This window comes from Copadichromis virginalis, linkage group LG9 (assembly GCF_057382275.1).
Source record: "Copadichromis virginalis isolate Kocher_CV1m ecotype Utaka linkage group LG9, C_Virginalis_male_GT1.1, whole genome shotgun sequence".
Lineage (NCBI taxonomy): Eukaryota > Metazoa > Chordata > Actinopteri > Cichliformes > Cichlidae > Copadichromis > Copadichromis virginalis.
The window spans coordinates 28,436,186-28,455,585 of NC_140626.1; the positions used below are offsets into that span (position 1 = coordinate 28,436,186).

The 19,400-nt window shown below is 40.9% G+C and overlaps 1 protein-coding gene across 2 annotated transcripts in view; it reads right to left on the reverse strand.

The window, feature by feature from the left end:
- cntnap2a (contactin associated protein 2a) overlaps positions 1-19,400 on the reverse strand; it is a 403,255-nt gene that overhangs the window by 209,487 nt on the left and 174,368 nt on the right. For both annotated transcript variants that reach the window (XM_085468615.1, XM_085468614.1), the window contains exon 3: positions 7,211-7,404. In XM_085468615.1, coding sequence (XP_085324741.1) covers positions 7,211-7,404 — 194 coding nt within the window. The remainder of the gene's footprint in view (positions 1-7,210; positions 7,405-19,400) is intronic.

Here is a 19,400-nt window from a genome sequence, read left to right on the forward strand (position 1 = left end):
CACACAAATTGAGCACTTAGCTCAATACTCATGTGCTAGACCACTCACATCTTCAAGCTCATCTTTTCTTTTGAGCCAACCTATAAAAATATAAAGCTGTATCTTTCACAGGTGCTGCACTTTTGCTTCGGTAAAACATGTTCACAGGCAGACAATTTCTACAGGTCTCTCAAACACCAGCACAAGCACACACGTGCATACCTAAAAAAAAAAATACTATGCTGCTTATGGTAATATTGTGCCAACTAAAGTCCAACAAAATAGTTTTGCCCTGTTGGGACAGTTTTTTTTATTTGAGTAATTCAGTAACTCATAAGCTCTTAGGGATTGTCTTCTACTTAGGCATTTGGTGCTTTAATTATTACAATCAGTCATCTGTGTCATTTGATTCCTTGGAAGTGCATTAGTGTGTTATTAAAAACACTGTTTTTCACACATCCAATACAGTTTTTTCCAGGCCTTTAGCAGTCATCCTTCTCAGTGAATTGCACACTCACGGCAGTTATATTGGAAGTGGCACACTTGCTTTAACTAAAAAGTTGTTCTCTTAGTTTGGCAGTGAAAGAGTTAAGTCATCAGCGTGGAGTAATAGCAGATGGTGATTGGTGGCAAAAGGTTCTTGAATAGAACCTTCATACATAAAAGTGCAGGACAGGCAGTTTGCTCTCTGGGGATCACTGTGTGAGCCTCATCCAGTGGTGTATGGGATTGAGCCGAATGTGATTGAATGGGCTGAAACAGGGCTTGATGGTAGTTCTGTCTGTGTGTGTGTGTGTGTGTGTGTGTGTGTGTGTGTGTGTGTGTGTGTGTGTGTGTGTGTGTGAGAGAGAGTTGGCTTAAGCGACCTGCCACCCCCCACCTATCTCTTTGATCAATAGCACTGATTGCTCCGATATCATCACCACTTACACACAAACAGCCACATACTTCACAAAACAGGTCTAAACTTTTGCCCAGGCTTAATTATCAGCAGGGGTTAGTAGGAGTGCAAGTATGTCTGCATGTATGTGTGCATTCATTTGTGTAGATTCTGCAGCTCCTCGACATCTAAATAAGCCAAGAGGCAAAGAATCCATGTGCTCAGTTTTTCCTTGTAACTGCATGGGTTATTGATGGTATATGCCCAGTTCAAAATTATTGGCTCTGCATTTGTTTACATAAGCAATATTTTGAATTCCACTGGCAATAAATTAAAAAGCAATATTCATGTCATAAATTTTGGCAAAACAGAGAGGGGAAAAAAGTTGGCTATAGTTACAAAAACGCCAAAGAGATGAATGTGTTTTGGAGTATTTGCAGAAATATTAGAGGCAATGAATCAGGGTTAATAGCAGGAGAAAAATACTTCAGAATAAATAATAACTGGCAAACAATTACGATGCCGCAGACAAAAACAACAGCTTAATTTACTTTCAACTGTAAACGATTCGTATATGTCACGGCAACCAGTAAAAGCCATGATAGGCAAAAAAAGGATTACATTATCTACAGAGCTTAGTACCCGCAGCTGAAAAAAGGATAAGACATACTTTGTAATTTTATTAGTCTTACAGTAGCAAATCACAATAAACAACTTAAATTGAGTACAATATCACAGTACAAAACAGCTCAAAAAGTTCTTCTGAATTCTATGTATGAATTCTTGTTCTAGCAATCAACTGCCTGTGTCCAAACTCTGATTCCCAGCCACCTGTACTCGACTTGGTTGTGCCAAGGCCTGCGAAGCTGGACACACCAGCCTGCTGTGTTAGGCCAGTTAAATAATTTCATTTTAGTAGAAGTTGCAGGATTCAAGTGAGTTAAAGCTAGAGTAGGAGCATTTACACAGCATTCACTCACCCATCCAAATCGTGGAATCAAGGTGTTCTAATCACTTCCAGGGTCACATGTGTGTAAAATCGAGCATGTAGGCATGCAGGCATCTTCTACAAACATTTGTGAAAGAACAGGTCACTCTCAGGAGCTCAGTGGATTCCACCATTGTACCCTGATAAGATGCCAGCGTGCAGCAAGTCCAGTCATGAAACTTACTTGTTACTAAATATTCCACTGTCAACTGTTGGTGGTAATATAACAAAGTAGAAGCAATTGGGAATGGTAAATGGCCTGTATTTGTATAGCAGTTTAATTAGTCCCTATGGACCCCAAAGCGCTTTACACTACATTCAGTCATCCACCCATTCACACACTGGTGATGGCAAGCTACATTGTAGCCATAGCTGCCCTGGGGCGCACTGACAAAGGGGGGGCTGCCGGACACTGGCGCCACCGGGCCCTCTGACCACCACCAATAGGCAACGGGTGAAGTGTCTTGCCCAAGGACACAACCACCGAGACTGCCGGAGCCGGGGCTCGAACCGGCAACCTTCCGAATACAAGAGGAACTGCCAACTCTTGAGCCACAATCGGCCAATGATGGCAACTAAGGGGATACGCTATGTAAAATCTCACTGCAGGGTCAGTGGATGGTGAGGGTTTCCATGGATGAGTACCTGCTTCCAAGCCTTACATTAACAAACTCAATGTAAAGCATTGGATGCAGAATTGTGAAGCACCAGACCACGGTTCTCCAGAGCAGTGAAGACGTGTTCTCTAAAGTGATGAATCGCGCTTCTCTGTGTGCCAATCCGATGGACGAGTCTGGGTTTGCTGGTTCAAAGACATTCCAAACTTTGTGGGAACAGTTTTGGATGGCACTGTCCTGTTCAAACATGACAAACATTACCAGTGCTTAAAGCAAGGTCCATAAATAAATGAGAGTTTGGTGTGGAAGAACTTGACTGGCCTGCGCAGAGTCCTCACCACAACCCGAACATCTTCAGGATGAATTAGAACAGAGCCTTCGAGCCAGGCCTTCTCATCCAACATCAGTGCCTGACTTCACAAATGCACATCTGTATCATCAAAAATTCCCATACATGATCTGAAACCCTGTAGAAACCTGTCTTCTCAGAAGAGTTGTAGTTGTTATAGTTGCTGTTAACGGTTAACGGTTCAGATTAAGAATGAGAAGTCATTTAAGTTTTTATGTGAAGGCAGATGAGCAAATACTTACAGCAATAGAGTGTACTTATTTGGCCTTTGATTAATCATTATTAATTATGTTTACCACAACTATATTGCCTTTTTCTTATTTTCTTCCTTCCTTTTTTCACTCCCAGAAGGAGAACTCCTCTTTATTGTTTCATTGAGTATTTAATTCTGTTCTGTCCTCATTCATTGTCTCTCATTGTTTAGAGTCATTCATGCCATTTCCAAACTAATGAGTGAAGTCAGGTGGAGTACTTTAGAGAGGTCATGCCTCGCATACTGTTAATGCAAACGTTGCACATCGCCACTACAGTAGTGTAACGTTTGTCAGGGTGCAGGGGCTCCCCCACTGGCCTGGTTACCTGCCTTGTCTGTTGGCAAACCACACCTCTACATGGGTGCAGACTCACAGAGTGAAAACTAGGGGTTTTTAGCACAACCAAGATTAACTAACAAAATTCATTGGATCTCCTTTTAGCCACCTTTTGTTTGATTGAAAAGGTTGTTTGTTATGTTGTCCCATCATCAGAGATAGAAGAAAGATTGGAAGCCCAGGCTTTATTTCGGGAGGAAGGGTGCACACTCAGTGAAAAAGTACTCTGTTCTGAATTAGGTCTGTCAGGAAGAATCTGTGTGAGTCATGGCTTATACAGTAGATGGTTGACTTCATGATGAGACTCTACAGTGTTTCAGTGTGTGCAAAGAATTGGTACCAAACTCAACAAGATAAGTTGGTGAGAGTGCATTTACTGAACTCTAGATACCTGTAAGACCAGAAGTAGGGAAGTAAATGTACATCTTCATGTACAGCAATAAAACTTTTGAATATCTAATAATTAAATAGGAGAAAATGAGGAAATGACATCGGTAATGAATGTTTCTATATATGAACAAATTTTTTTTTTGCATACATGACTGTATTTACATATGTAATTAAAAAATATTTAAAATAAAATAAATAAAATAAAATTGCCTGAAAACTAACACTCTTAATGGAAATTGTTATCATCTAAACCAGTTATGGCTTTAAATAGTCACAGATGAATAGTTCTTACTCCCACCTGATGCTGGGTCAGGTCCTGCGTTACAGCACTGCAATGCACTGAGAACATTTTTAGTGCATTCGTGTGTGTGTGTGTGTGCGTGTGTGTGTGTGTGTGTGTGTGTGTGTGTGTGTGTGTGTGTGTGTAATGAAATCAAGTAGATTTTAATTAAAATGCCCTCACTATCTTATATAGATGTCAGGACAGTATTGCTGTCACTGGCATATTTTATTGTGTCTTTATGTCATATAATCAATCCAAAACTGAAGAAAGCATCTTTCGTCTAAAAATAATGAACACTTGTATGTCTGCGGTTTGAGTTTACATGTTCAGCCATTCAAAAGGATTCTGATAGAGAAGACAGAAACGTAACCGTGCAAGTTAACAGTGGTTCAAACATGAATGCCGCAGCACACTGCACACATTTTAAACATAGTAGTTGAATTTGATATTTAATGTCCGGTTCTGTGACAGAGTTGTGGTGTTTAAATTGGTGATAAAAAATGTGTTTGCAGAACAGAAATCTCACTATGAAATTTTGTCATCTGTGTATTAAGTTTTTCTGAATTGATCTGGCATTATTCTCACAGCAGAAAAGTCATTCTCACCACTCTTAATACAGTTCACAAAACATTTAAGCCATTTTTCATTACACGTTTACTTCAACCCTGTGATGAATGAATAAGAACCTTTCACCACACTTTAAAAGCATCATAATCTTACTGACTTTGGAAGGAGTTTTGCAAAATTAAAATGTGAAATATTTTGTTTGAAACTTCACAAAATTCCCGAAATGCAGAAAAGCACAATTATATTTGTGAAACTTTACTGTATGCATCAGGAAACAGACACAGGAAGTATATACAATCTGAGAACATAGGACCGACTGCTGTATACTCCAGCAAAGTCACGCTACATACATTCAGCAACTACTTTATTAGTAAGGCTGTTCTACTGCCAGACAACTTTGAGCTGATAGGAAGGTAACAGCAATGCAAACTCATTTAATCACTCCCTTTAATATCCTTTAATCTCAAATAAAAAGTAAAAAATCCTTCAAAGCATTCCTGATGGTTTTGTGTATTTTGTTAAAAAAAAAACCATCTGCAGTGTTTTCAAAAGCAAAAACAAAAGATCTGATCATTTCAAATGCCTCAAACATTATTTAAAGTTAACATGTAAAAGCTGCTGTGATAAAGCTTATTATTTAAGGCACTACATCGCACAGTAGCAGTAATTTACATGACAAGCTTTTACAGATTCACTGGGGAAAAGACAAAACAAGCAAAGCAAATACATATCCTTTCCAACTCTACTATTAAGATTAACATAAAAAAGTCTCCTCCCCTGCATTTCAAGGTTTTAGATTTCTGCTGTCTAGTTTGGTGTATCAGCATTATTCACGACAGGCCTGTCCTTTTGTCTCCCATCTGTTATCACCTGTAGCCTTTCGCAAAGCAGCAACAGTGAACAGTGAAGGCCATTAACCTATTAGCTGATCACAAACTGTCAGGTGCCCCACTCAAGTCCTTGCTAACAATTCATTGATGGAAATGTGTTGTTTTGGCACAAGAGACACAGAAAATAAAGCCAAAGAAAAATAAACCACATCCATACTGTTAGGGAAACATTGAATGCAAACGGCTCATTTTGGAAAGATGTTCTTATGTCATATCTTTCCTCTAAGACCCAGTAAATCTTCAATTAGATGAGCCACAGTCATATTACATTTGGTTTAAACTGAGGGAATAAAATTTCCTTGTGCTTTGAAGTGATACTTAAGATTTTTCATCTTAAGTATCACTTAAGATGCTTTTTCTATGCACGTAGGTAAAGAAGAGGATTTTGCACTTAAGTAAGGAACATTGAAGCTTGCTGTATGTATAATTTTATTTTTTAATTATGGAGTGTTTATTGAACCTTCTGACAAATTAAAATAAATACAAATAAATGTAAATAAATGTGTATATATGAGTTTTAATCTGGCATTTTTGAGCATTTTATTGCTCACAGTAGCACTGCATGTATCTGACTGTATATATGACGCTAGTCACACTGACGATACAGAGGTCTTTAAAACAACAATATCAAATATGATACACTTGGCATTACAAGGTTAACAAGACATTTAGTGAAAGCTAAGTTAGGAACAGAGCTTGACAGCTGATTTAAATAAAAAAAAACATTTTAAAGAGAAAGCTTGTAAAAGCATCAGTGTAAATCTTTGTAAGTTTATTTTAGATAAACCAAATTTATCCAATTTAGAATAGAAGAGAATGTCAAAATCAGCATTTCTTCTGATAGTTTAGTAACCACGTTGACATATGTACATGTCAAATTGCATTACAGCTAACTCCAGCCTCAAAAATCTACCTAAACATTTGCCAGCATTGTTCTGTGAATGCTCTTAAATGTATTTGCAGGGCTTTCCTTTAAATTGAATATAATTAATATAATTGAATTGAATTAATATAAAATTATTTCTTAAGGAATCTTAAGAAGGAGTGTGAATTTTGGTGTAAATGACCAAAAAATTCAGTTCCATTATTTATCAGCAGTAAGTTTAGTTTCAGATAATCAATTGTTTCAGAGATTTTAGTAGTAAGCCCTATTCAAGTGCACAGCTAAATGTTATCTGTATAAGGATGAAAACAACATAATTAAAAACAATACTAGCAAAAAAGACAATAAAATAGTCTCTAAGACAGAGTCCTGGGGTACTCCACAATAAAAAAAAATATTTATAAACAAAACTGCCCTTTTTTTAGTTTCTAGTTTGATGGTGTTACTGAAATTCCAACCCAATTTGGCAATATACCATCAAGACTTGAGAATAGACTTAGCAATATTTGGATTAATGAAATGCCATCATTTGTTTCAAGAGCAAGTCATTTACTCTACTTTAAATAGCTGTCCCAGTGTGCGATGGTGTAGAAAAGAACTGAATTAAACTGCTAGAACTCTCACATATTTGAAATTAAGGTAAATTAAGGTGATTGGGAAGTAATCCAAAACAGATGAGATGCTTTAGAAGCAAGTGTGGGCCACAGGATGTGAACATTTTAATAGTCTTATAGTTTGCACCTGTGCATTTGACACACACGCATAACAGCCACACAAATTACTGGTCCACTCACCCAAATGTTGCCATCTTGATGATAAGGTTTCCAGTTCCTTCCTGTGTCACTGTAGAGAAGGCGATACTGCGTCGTCCAATCAGAGCTGCTGTAGCGACCCTGTGTTGCTATGGCGCTCACCTGCTTTCTTGAACCGAGGTCCACCTGTAGCCACTGGTAATGGTCACTGTCTAGAGGTGACCATCCACCGGCTCCTGCAAAGTCAGTAATTATTCATAATGAGTAGGACATCAAAGGTCAGTTTTCCCCAAATAGTTTATATAATTTTAGCAGTATGATAAAAAATTATACAAAAGTGAGGTGCAATTGTATCTTATTGGCAAAGACTTCTGTTAGAGCAGAATCCAAGACAGGTAAAGAAACTCACCGTACTCCAATAATGACATTTTGCAAAAAGCATTAATCGTTACAAGGTTAGTCGATCCTATTATTAATGGTCAGTGTCCACCAGAGTGTAGCCCAGAAATTTGCTCCTAGCAAGCACCAGTGTAGAAGTAATAATTTATTAAATGCTTTGCATACAGGGAGAGAGCCTTCTGACAATAAAGATGTTTCACAAGAATGAGGAGAATACGCTCCCTGTTATGATTATTAGAATTATATGTTCTCCAATATAGAAGATGCCTCAGCTTCAAGAGGAAGGTCATTAGTATTTATGAGGTTTCAAGAAGGATTCGTTTTTTAATGCCAGTAGCTGAGACATAAAGACACTTTTGAAATGCTCGAGCATCACTTTCATCCATTTCATTCTTGAAATCATCACTTTTCAACAACAAAATACAATTAAATTGGAAGAACACTATCTTTTCATCCCAAAATACAACAACAGCCTGTACAAACGGAATGAGACTATAAGCCTATAAGTCAAATTGCAAGTGCTGTCATGTAACCCATTTCGTCTTGACACCTACATATGGTTATGTCTCCGTTCATTTTCAGCTAAGCTTTTGTTTGATATGTGCATCCTTGAGTGCAGATTAAAGTGGAATTACCCCCCTGGTGGAGCATGGATTTTGATTTTCACTGTACACAGTTCAGTTAGAATAAATACAAAGTAATTTTTTCGGTTATTTTCAAAGTGGGCATTGGGCCTGAGGGAAATTACTTGCTCAAAAGTACAGAGTAATTGTTTGACCTCTTCTTTACTGTTTTGAATAGATTAGAAGACCATCAAATATGCTTGGAAAGCCATCGTAACTTAAAAGGGTTAAAGGTTATGATCTCCGGGGCTAGATGCACTATTGTGGAAAAATCTTCTTCCAAAAGTGATGTATTGCTTTAATGAGTATCTGAAAATGAGTATCTCTGAGAACAACGAGGGCGAGTGTTTCAGTGCCACTTTCCTATGACTATAGTGAAGACTGATGGGGTAGATGGCTGTGTTTTGTTTCCTAATCCCCTCAGTGGCAGTCGACGTCCTTGCGATAGCCTAAAAACTCATTGCTCTGTCTTCATTGCCAGCTAAACTCTCATGTGTCCCCTAAAACTTGTCCCCTTTTCACCCCTCCAGTTGTCTACCCGGGAAAGGCCAAACTCCCCTGGACCTTGCAGGTTAAATGAACCTCAGGGTAAATGGTCCAGAAACAAAAGAGCAAGGCAACTGCAAGATGCAAGGGAACAAAAAATGATGACACTGACCTAATTTTCATTTGCCGTTATAATAAAAGCCAGAGATAAGAAGAAAAAACAAAACAAAATATGGCATAAATGTCAACATTACAGTGTGTCTTTCCTACTATTAGAATTGTAAAATACCAAAAAGAAAGCACAAAGGGGTGCATAAAACAGATGTGTGGAGAAGTAGATACTTTTTCCCTGGACTTGTCCACAAGACAGCTCACAAAGCTTGCTTGTGGATAGACTCTGAACTGGCTATGTCAGTTCTTTCATTCTTCTAGACTCACTTGTCTAAAGGACACACATGCAGATAAGATAGTGTTGGAGAGTGACAGATGTTGTTTTGGGTTTTTTTTCCAAGTGAAAACTGAAATGTGTGGACAAAGTGAGGGCAGGGGAAAAGGGTAAGACCACAAAGGCACAGGAGAGTGGGAGAAGAGCGCTAAGTGAAGTGGAAGAAGAATGAGAGATGATAGTCATATGATAAAATAGAGGGTGAGGCAGTTTGCAATTTACCCTACTGACAAAAATCCTATACCTTATCCAATTACAGAGCCATTACACTCCGGCCCCGGACCTGACAGATAACCAAGCCCATATCAGTGGAAACGTCAATACCTCAAAAACCCGTTGCAGCAAAGCCATTCGCGTGGAGGGATAAAACACTATCAAAAAAGAGAAGGGTAGGGGGGAGAAAGGAAAGGTGAGAAATTGGGTTTGGGAGGGGCAGAGCGGTGGTGATAAGTAAACAGACAGCAGAAAATAAAGATTAAGAACGCAAGCTGAGCGGACAATGACCAAGGCAGTGTGATACTTTGAACAAGATAGGAGGATGGGGTGTCGGAAAGAGTGACGAGAAGGTGTGCGCCGTGGGCTGGTGACAAGAGAAGGGAGAGGGTAGAAAAATGGAAACAAGGAAGATGGATGAGACGAGGAGTAAAGCGAGTAATAAGAGAGGCTTTTATGGCTCTGATGGAAGACAGAGATGAGATGTGTGAAGATGGACTGGAAAAAAAGGTAAAATGCATTTATGTTAAAGAAGGAGATAGACATGACCAAAAGCAAAAATAACAAAGGAGAGGAAAGTTTGGTTAAAAACACAACAAAACAACAAAAAAAACCACGATTTTATTTCTCTTTCTCCATTCTTTAGAATATTGCCAGTAATATTTTCAGATTCTCCTTTTGCCTGAGTGCACAGTTTCTACTGGTAGCCGATGAATAACACAAAGCAAAGAAGTTAGCAATTTTTCACACATTGTTCTAGGCGAATTAATTGGTCATTGCTGGGTACTGAGAATTGCAGGGGCTGAATTTTAAATCTCTAATTTTAAGTGTCAGGGTGTTGTGAGCTACATAATTAAACCAGGAGTTTATTTAAATTTTTCAACAGCTTCCAGGTAGTTCCACTTCATTCATATTTGTTTAGTGATTCAAGTAGTTTTGGGGCATTATGTTATTTTCATTGAATGATTGATTGATTTTACAAAATCACTTGAAGCTAGACTTCTCTTATGTTAGTTTCAGTGTAGCTTTAACTCTTCTTCAAGTTTGAAGTAGTTTCAGTTGCTTTCACAGTAGTATCGGTTGTTGTCAACTAGGGCTGCCACGATTAGTCGACTAGTCACGATTACGTCGACTATTAAAATCGTCGACGACTGAATGAATAGTCGACACGTCGTTTGAAGCTTTGTAAGATCCCGAAAGACGCAGGAATAAGTAGTAGGATTTAAGAGTGTAATAACGGACTGAAACAGAAGATGGCAGCACTGCATGTACAAGGATGTCCCAGAATTCATAGCGTGGCCCAGCGCGGCCGTGCTCAGTTTCCAACAATGGCGGCTGCTGGTTAGTTTTAATATTACTGGGTCACAAAATCAACGTTTAACATATTTTCAGGCGGGAATGTAGCTGTGTAAACTTCAAATATCTGCTCAGTTTATCAAGACACCACATATTTTCAAAAGCGCTCCGACGTTTTCGGAGACGTCTGTTACCCACTAGCTCAATAGCTAGCCAGGGTTCAAGGCTCACTAGACCCGGTTAGAACACCGGACTCCTGGAAATCGTTTTCAAACCCACCGCCATCTTTCGCTACTCAGGTTAAACATGATATATATTCACTTAGATAACTTAAAAATGTTATTGTTTGGCTTTTTTTCAGTATTTTATTTGTTCCTGAGTGAATCGGTTTGGCTGAGATTAAAGTTATAGTTTTTACACAGCTGAATAAATGTCAAGCAGACAACTGATTATCAGAAGTGTGAGATGGTGGGGTGGGTGCAGTTTTCTCTGTGGTGGGGTTGGGTGGACTGTCCTGGGCTCTGTGGGGCCGGGAGGCGCTGCTGCGCTGGGCCCCGGTCTGGATGGGCCTGGGCCCCCTTTCCCTGGTGGGTCGCGGAGTATGGGGGTGCCTACTGGGGTCAGCGGGGGAGCTGGCCCCAGGGAGGGGTCACTTGCCCCTCCCTTCCTTCCCTCCCCATCTCCAGCTGCCTCCCTCTTCCCGCTCCATCACAACCACCCACACATGCAGGACCTTGGAGTAGGGGTATGTCACCAGGGTGCAGAGGAGGCCACCCCCCCCCCCCTGTCCCCTTCTGGCTGCCCCTGCCTCAATTTTATCCCACAACTTAGACATTCACATTACTCACACTCTCATTACACATACATATAGGATCTTGGGGGTGGGCACGATACACGGAATCCAAAGTACCATCAGGGTGTACACCCCACCCCTGGCGTCGTTGCCCACCTCTCAATGTTAAATACACGTAGACATTGAGGGCCAGCAGGAGGGACCATGCGCTTACCTGCTGCTCTCTGGCAGGTAGCTCCAAGCCCTCCTGGGTTTTAAATGCACCTTAGAACACACATGCATCAACACTACAATGAGCAGGTGGAGGGAGGTTTGGAGTCTTCTCTCACCCCCATTCTCTGCGACCTGCTGGAGCGGGGGGGCTAGGAGGAGGAGTTGGCCGTCCGACTGCGGTCTGGAGTGTGGGGCCTCCCTGCTGCTGCGGAGTCGGGGCGGTCTGCCTCCCCCCACCGCAGGGAAAAGGGTAACACCACCTGGGTCTGGGTGCAGTTCCCCCCCCTCCAGGGGCAAGGGTACCTAGACCCGGGGCTTAGAGTACGCTTGGGGAGTGTGATCGTGTGTACAGCGTCTCTTTATGTCTGTCTCCACGTTGGTTGAGTGTGGAGTAAGTGTATATGAGAGCATGAGGGTGGGAATGGATGTTTGTATCTGTGTGTGCCTGTATGTCTGTGTCTATATGTCAGGTTGGGTATCAGACGCCACCTCTCTGGGGACATCTTAGGCCCTCCAAGGTTTGGAGGCCTATCTCCCCCTACCACCACTTCCCCTGCCAGTGGCGGACTCCCTCAGACGTCGGTGCGTTGGTGGTTCTTTGTGTCCGGGGGTGGGCGTCCAGGTACACACCGGCTCACTCCTTGGCGGCCGCTTATCGGGGCCTGGAGCCTGGGGCTCGCTTGGGCCACTTCGGAGGTGGGGTGCCCCCGGCCTCTCGGCCTGGGGCTCGGTCACTCAGGCACGGCTGGCTGCCGGCGGAGCTCACGGGCGCGTCACTGCAACTCCCCCTGGCTTCTGCTCCGCGGCTGCTGAGTGAGCCCTCATCTGGGACTCTCCTCAGCTCTTTCTGGGACAGTGGCGCGGCTGCCCCTCTGTTGGTCTTCCTTGGTCTCTTGTGTTCTGGGGGCCTCTGGATGTCTGGAGTTTTGATCTCCTCCATACCTGCTTCATGCCCTGGAGGACGGGGCTGTGGCCCCCCCACACCCTCTAGCAGATCATTACATGAAGGAACCTTTTAAAAAACAAAAAACAAGCGCGTCCATGCTCACAGGTGTACACACGGGTGATCACACCCACAAACTACACCCTTTTTGGCTCCTACCTCAAAGCACACTGTGTTCTGTTGATCTTATGTGCTGCACAATAATGTTTAATATTTAGTATTTACTGTCATATTCCCATATATCATTGTGATGTTGTTTATTCTATTACTCTTGTTCTCTTCTGCTTGTTTTCTTTTTTCTTTCTCAGCAGGTGATCCAGGTGATTGATATATGCTTTTTTTTTTTTTTCTTCTTTTTTTTTCTCATTCTGTTGGTTTTTGGTTTTTGCCCTTCTCCCCCGTCCCTCTTCTCAGCTGTTTCTCTTTCCCTCTTTCTTTCTCCCCTTCTTTCCCCCAGTCAAGTCTGTCCCATGTTCAGTAAGTGAAAATAAAATAAACAATAAAAGGTGAATCAAATGGACCATTATGGCAAGGCTGGGATGGTCAATTTGGTAAAGTAAATCCGTTGGGCATCTTTCTTTGCCTTTAGACAACAATTCTGATGGCAAAAGAGCCAAACGGGACAGGCAAAAAAAAAAAAAAAAAAAAAAAAAAGTGTGAGATGCTCGAGAATATACTCCGGTGTCCTGTTATATTTTAGATAGCAAGGAGCAGACGGCTGAGTTTATTAAACTCCACCGAGACAAACTATCATCTTGTCTTTATTTTTAGTTAGCACATACCTTAAACACTTCAAGCTGTAAGCTAATGATAGTTATATAAGAGCAGATGCTGCTGGTGCAATAAGCTGTACGTTTTACGTTCAATGGATGCATGATCTGATTAGTCAACTAATCGCAAAAATAATCGGTGACTAGTTGACTATCAAAATAATCGTCTGTGGCAGCCCTATTGTCAACACTGCACAAAGTCTGATTTGGTATGTGGCATAAAAACACATTTTGTAGATTCACACATCTTTTTCTTTTCCTCTGGGTGTGCTGCTATTTTGACATTTTTGCAGATTTGACACTTCCCAATACTTCAACTGAATTTATTGCTCTTTTCTGCCAGACCCAGTTACCTGATGCTCAAACCTAATTTTTATTTTAGCCCCTTCTTGCAGCGTACCCAACTCCTTTCTGGCACCTTGTTCCTGCCCCATTCTTTTACATCTGTTGGTTATATCCCACTTCTGCCGACACCTTCTGCCATTTTCATTTTATTGAATGAGTTCTGGCTAAGAGTCTGAGCTTATTCTCCTTTGTTGGATATACATTCATTTTCTTATCATTTGAAAAAGGATGAGGATGGCATGATGAAAAAGAGGGGAAAAAAGAAAGCATGATTCAGTCTAGTTTAGTTGACTTTGAAATCCACGAAGACTCATGGATGGAGTAAAGGGGTAAATTAAAGGACAAGGGAATAATTAGGGGGGAAAAGTTGATGAGGAACGATGGAGCAGAAGACATGTCAGGGTTACAGGGTTACCAAAAGTAACAGATGGGAACGAGAAGGAGAAAGATCAGAAATGTCCAGAGAGAAATGTAAGTTCAAAAGATCATGAAAGTGATGGTAGGTGTTTTCAAAAGATTCTCATTACTAATAAAAAAACAACGAGAGAGGGGGAAAAAAGAAATGGACTAAAGAGCTAAGTGTTAGGGGTCAGGAGGAGAACATGTGACTCAAACAAAGGACATAGTGGAGCAAAAGAAATTCAGAGACACGAAAAGTGGGCAAAAGGTGTCTTGGAGAGAAAAGCAGAGACCTCGAAAAAGGAGAACACGAGAGATGAGTGGGGCGGAGGTGCAGCTTGACAGAGGTTAGCATGGGAGGGTGAAGAGTGATATATATATAAAAAAAAGAACAGAGGTGCAGTTAAAGGTGAAAGCCCTGGGGAGAGAGGGTGGGGGGGGTGCAAAAAGAGGTTGACAGAATAAAGTAGAGATGGAGGAGCCTTACGGTGGGGGAATGGAAGGTGAGAGACTGAGAGCCAGCCAAAGAAAAGGAGGGGAAAATGGGAGGAGAAAGGGGAGGGCAGGAGTGTCGGGGGACTGTCACCGTTCTTTCGCCTGTCACACACACAGATGTTCAGGGAGGAGAGAAGGAGCAGGAGGGGAGGATAGGGAAGAGAGCAAGGGAGCAGAGAAGGTCAAAGAAAGCGCCTCAGAGGAACAAACGATGGAGAGGAGAAAGGTGAGTAGCACTGAGAAAAAGATCAGAAGAGCATGAAAGGATGGAGAACAAGCACTTTTTTTTCCAGTGAAGCTTATTATTTTTAAAAGCTCTGTATTGCAAATATCAAGCTCCTTGACTTCATAATAGACACTTTATGTGCCCTTTTCCTCCAAAATACAAGTCAGCATTGAAGAATAAAGTAATGTTAAAAGGAAGCAAAAAAGAGAAAAAAAAACCTGTAAAAACTAATATGGACCGTGCAGATCAAGGTAAAATTTATAAAAATAAAGAACCTAATAACTTACTCTAGAGTGCATTGCTGTTTCTATTAAACGTGACTGAGATACATGATGTGCTGTGCAGTGATGCACAATTGAAGGTTGCAAAAATTGCTATATGGACAAAAGTATTGGGTCACTTACACATTACACCCACAGTGCCATGCTACAATAATACATATAGAGAAAAACCCAACAATCATATGACCGATTCTCTTTTAATTGTGACTAGTTCTTTTAAGGGCCCTAAAACTGGTGTTCTGAACTAAACAGCTTATTAGGAAGGATGAAATGAAAATATAATAAAATAAAAATGTCCTTATGCGTGTGAGATTAAAGAGATTCAAAAAAGGAACAACCACGAGTGACTAAAAGAATGCTGGAGTTTCTCCAAGCGTGCAAAACAAGGTTTGAGCTATCTGTGATGACACAGATAACCCAGTATTGTAGTAACCACACACAGCTGAAGTGTGTTCTGCAGCTGAATCATAACAGTATCACACTGATGGTGACCACTAACATTTACACACAAGCATAAGAGTCCATATAAATTCATTTGTAATCACATACACCCACTTCTTAAGATCTCAAAGAACTGAAGTGATGTGTCTGTTTGTGCATGTGTGTGAGTGTGTGTGTGTGTGTGTGTGTGTGTGTGTGTGTGTGTGTGTGTGTGTGTGAGAGAAAATACATGACAATACAATAAAAGTCAATAAAAATCAGCCCAAGAATGTGGAGGGCACAGATACATGTACCAACAGCAACATACTTATTAAGGAAAGAGAGGGGGATATAATAGTGAGAAAATCACACCAGGAGGTGGCCTTTGGGACCCATCGCCAAAAGTGGATGCTTTCTGAGAATCCTAGCTAATGTAGTCGGTGTGGATCACGTCTCACACAGTTCAAAAAACCCCGGACTACAGTGTGTCATTAGTCCAGACCACAAGCAAAGATACAAAAGCTCCCTCTGGTTGCTTTGTACACCGAATCAGTGTTCCACCGCCTCAGCAAGTGTTGCACTGCTGTGTTTTCTGCTCTTTGTTCATCAGTGGGTACGCTGTCAACTGGATTCCCTGCTCTAGGTTTATATATTTGGACAAGCCATTGGTTTGTCCATCACTTCTTCCTGGAGTGTAAAATGTATATAGGTATATGCAGTGTGGTCATCTGTTTGAGTATGATAATGAAAAAGGTCATTTTAATTTTCCATTCCTAGAAAGGAAATATAAAATCTGCTGTTATTACTTTTTCATGGGTAAATGGCTCTCGCAGTCACTCAGAGATGATGAACATAACGAATGAGGGGAAAGGGGATATTGCAGAGAAAAACTGGTAATTAAGATTTCTAAATAAAAGAGTTTATTTAGTGAAAGGTCAGAGTTGTGCGGATGTGTAATGGAGATGCAGTGTGATTGTGGAGGGATGACGAACAGCCGGTGATAGGCATTACATACAAGCAAACATGACAGTGGCAAGGCAAGCATCAAACAAGAGAACATCTCTCCTCTGTCTCGCTGACAGTGTGGGTGAATGTGGGGGTTGGCATGTGCACATGGCAGATTTCATGTCTTTGCATCCTGCTCAGAAATGTCTCATGGCATCTTTGTGTGGCTTTATGTTTGTGTGCTCCGGCACCCGAGAGAACATGCGTGAGTGTATTTATCAAAGGTGCCGCTTTTGATACCAAAACCACATTAACAAAAAGTATAACGTCTTAATTAATTAGAATGCGAGGCCGCCGGAAAAAGGGAGCAGAGAGAAAACAGCTGGTTAGCCCTCTGCTAGTACTTCATCTTTCTGTCATGGAGCAAAGGGAGCGGATGGAGACAGAGTAATTTAATTAGGAGAGGACCGCCATTATCGATGGATGACTGCAATGGCTGGAGACATCAAACAAGTTTGCAAGATGACAGTGAAAAGTAAAGCATGAATAGGGAAAGGGAATGTGGTTAATTGTGCAGGAAGTCGGAGGAAAGTTGTGCTGCGGTTGTGACGTCCTTCATTTGAATAAGTAGGTATAAGAGTGGAACTTTTTCAAACTTGGAAAAAAAGTTGGAAAAGTATATACCAGGATGAGAAGAGAAAAAAATAGCTAATGAGGTTTGGGAAGAAAGAATAGACAGGCTGTGAAAAAGGAGTGTGGGATTGAGAATGTTACAGTAGAAAATAGAAATTGTATGGAGGGAAAATGACATAGAGAGAAAGACAAAGGGAGAGAGAGGATGAGATGGAGGGCAGGGAGAGACAAGACGAGGGACAGAGGAGCACAGAAATAGAGGGATATGAATTAGAGAAAGGTTGAAAAAGAAAATGGAATGTAAGGATCAGTGGCCACGTGTTTGTGATTAGCAGCTAAATCTCATGCTTGGCCACGTTTGCACCGCGGAGCAACATGGCCGCACACATGTGCTCACACGCCTGTAGGTACATCCACCGAGGCATGGGTTTACTCATCTCTCACTTTTCACATAAAAGTGACATCCATTGTTATCTTACCCTGTCTGAGTGTTTGTCTCTGTACAAAGCGCAAATACTTTTTAGACTTGTTTTTTCTGAATGACGGCTATGTGGGAATAACCCATTACCAAGTGTTGTTCCAGAGCGGCAGAGATAATGAGATGTACCCACATGGAAATTTGATACTTCTCTGAGATTGCATTGAAAAAAAAAAAAGGAATCCAAAGTGTCAGTAGTTACACAGCTTCTACCAAATTATCAGTCATTCAGGCCTTATCACAGCTCGGTTACCATGTCCTCCCATCTTCAGCTTGTTCTCTTTTCCCATGCCTGTCTGTTCCCACTCTTTCTTTCTCTCACTCCACAGTGTCTTCCTCTTCACCCTCACCTCGACACATTTCCAGTCTCCATTGTCTTTATCCTATCCATTCCTCTTCTATTTTAACCTGTATCCACAGGGCATCTGTCTTCAACTGGCAGCACTGAACATATGCAGATCACAGCTCTTGTGGTTGCTATGTGACAAGTGCAAACCTATTTGGAGCACATCTTTTACTTTTTCTGGCTCATGGTCTGCTTTTACATCCAAAATTCCAACGACATAACCAGAGAAAGAACTGTCATTGGAATGTATGGCCAAAGCCCATAGTCAAGAGGTGTTTTAACTATTTTTATGACACAGAAGCAGGTTGCACAACAGAAAGCAAAAGTTTTATTTGGCTGCTGCAAAAAAGGTCTAAAAAGAAATACAAAAGTCCACAAAACACACCAATCCAAAAGGAGCATCAAATCAAATCAAATCACAAATCAAATCACTTTTTATTGTCACATCACATGTGCAGGCACACTGGCACAGCACATGCGAGTGAAATTCTTGTGTGCGAGCCCCACAAGCAACAGAGATGTGCAAACACAACAACACAAATGAGCAAAATACAAGAATGGCCAACCTGAAACTAATAAATATATGTACAATATATAATAGTGTATGCATTTCTGGATGTGTATACTAAATATTTTCCTACGTGTGTGTGTGTGTGTGTGTGTGTGTGTGTGTGTGTGTGTGTGTGTGTGTGTGTGTGTGTGTATGTATACACATTTTTACAAATTAAATAGTAAAAAAATAAAATAAAATAATAATAATAATAATAATAATAAAATATATAAAATATACAGAGTTGAATATGTGCAAATCAGCTGGGAAAGTTGGAGAAGGGCAGGGCTATATATATGCTACAGTTAGGTCCAGTGATATTTGGACAGAGACAACTTTTTTCATTTTTTGGTTCTTACGTACACTACCACAATCAATTTTGAATAAAATAATGTGCAGACTTTCAGCTGTAATTTGTTGGCTTGAACAAAAACATTTTTGGAACTAAAACATTTATTCAGGGGCACAAAAGTAATTGGACGAATTAAATAAATGAAAATAAAATGTTTATTTCTAATGGACATCACCAGGTGCTGGGTTTCCTGCTTTTTAATGTTCTGCCAGGCCTTTACTTTCAGATTCTGTTTGTTTTGGGGTCTTTCTTTCAGTTTGACTTATTTAGCTGGATTAGAGCAGACAGCATGACGCTGAACATCTCAGAATTCATTCAGCTGCTTCTGTCCTCATTCACATCATCAATAAACACTAGTGTCCCAGTGCCACTGGGGGCCATACATACTCAAGCCATCACACTGCCCCCACCGTGTATTACGATGTGGTTTGCTTTGGAGCTGTGCCACGCCTTCTCCATACTTTTTCTTGCCACCATTCTGGTAGAGGTTGATCGTGGTTTCATTTGTCCAAAAGCAAAATCCAGCCTAGCCTTTCTATTTGTGAGGCTTATGAGTGGCTTGCACCTTGCAGTGAACCCTC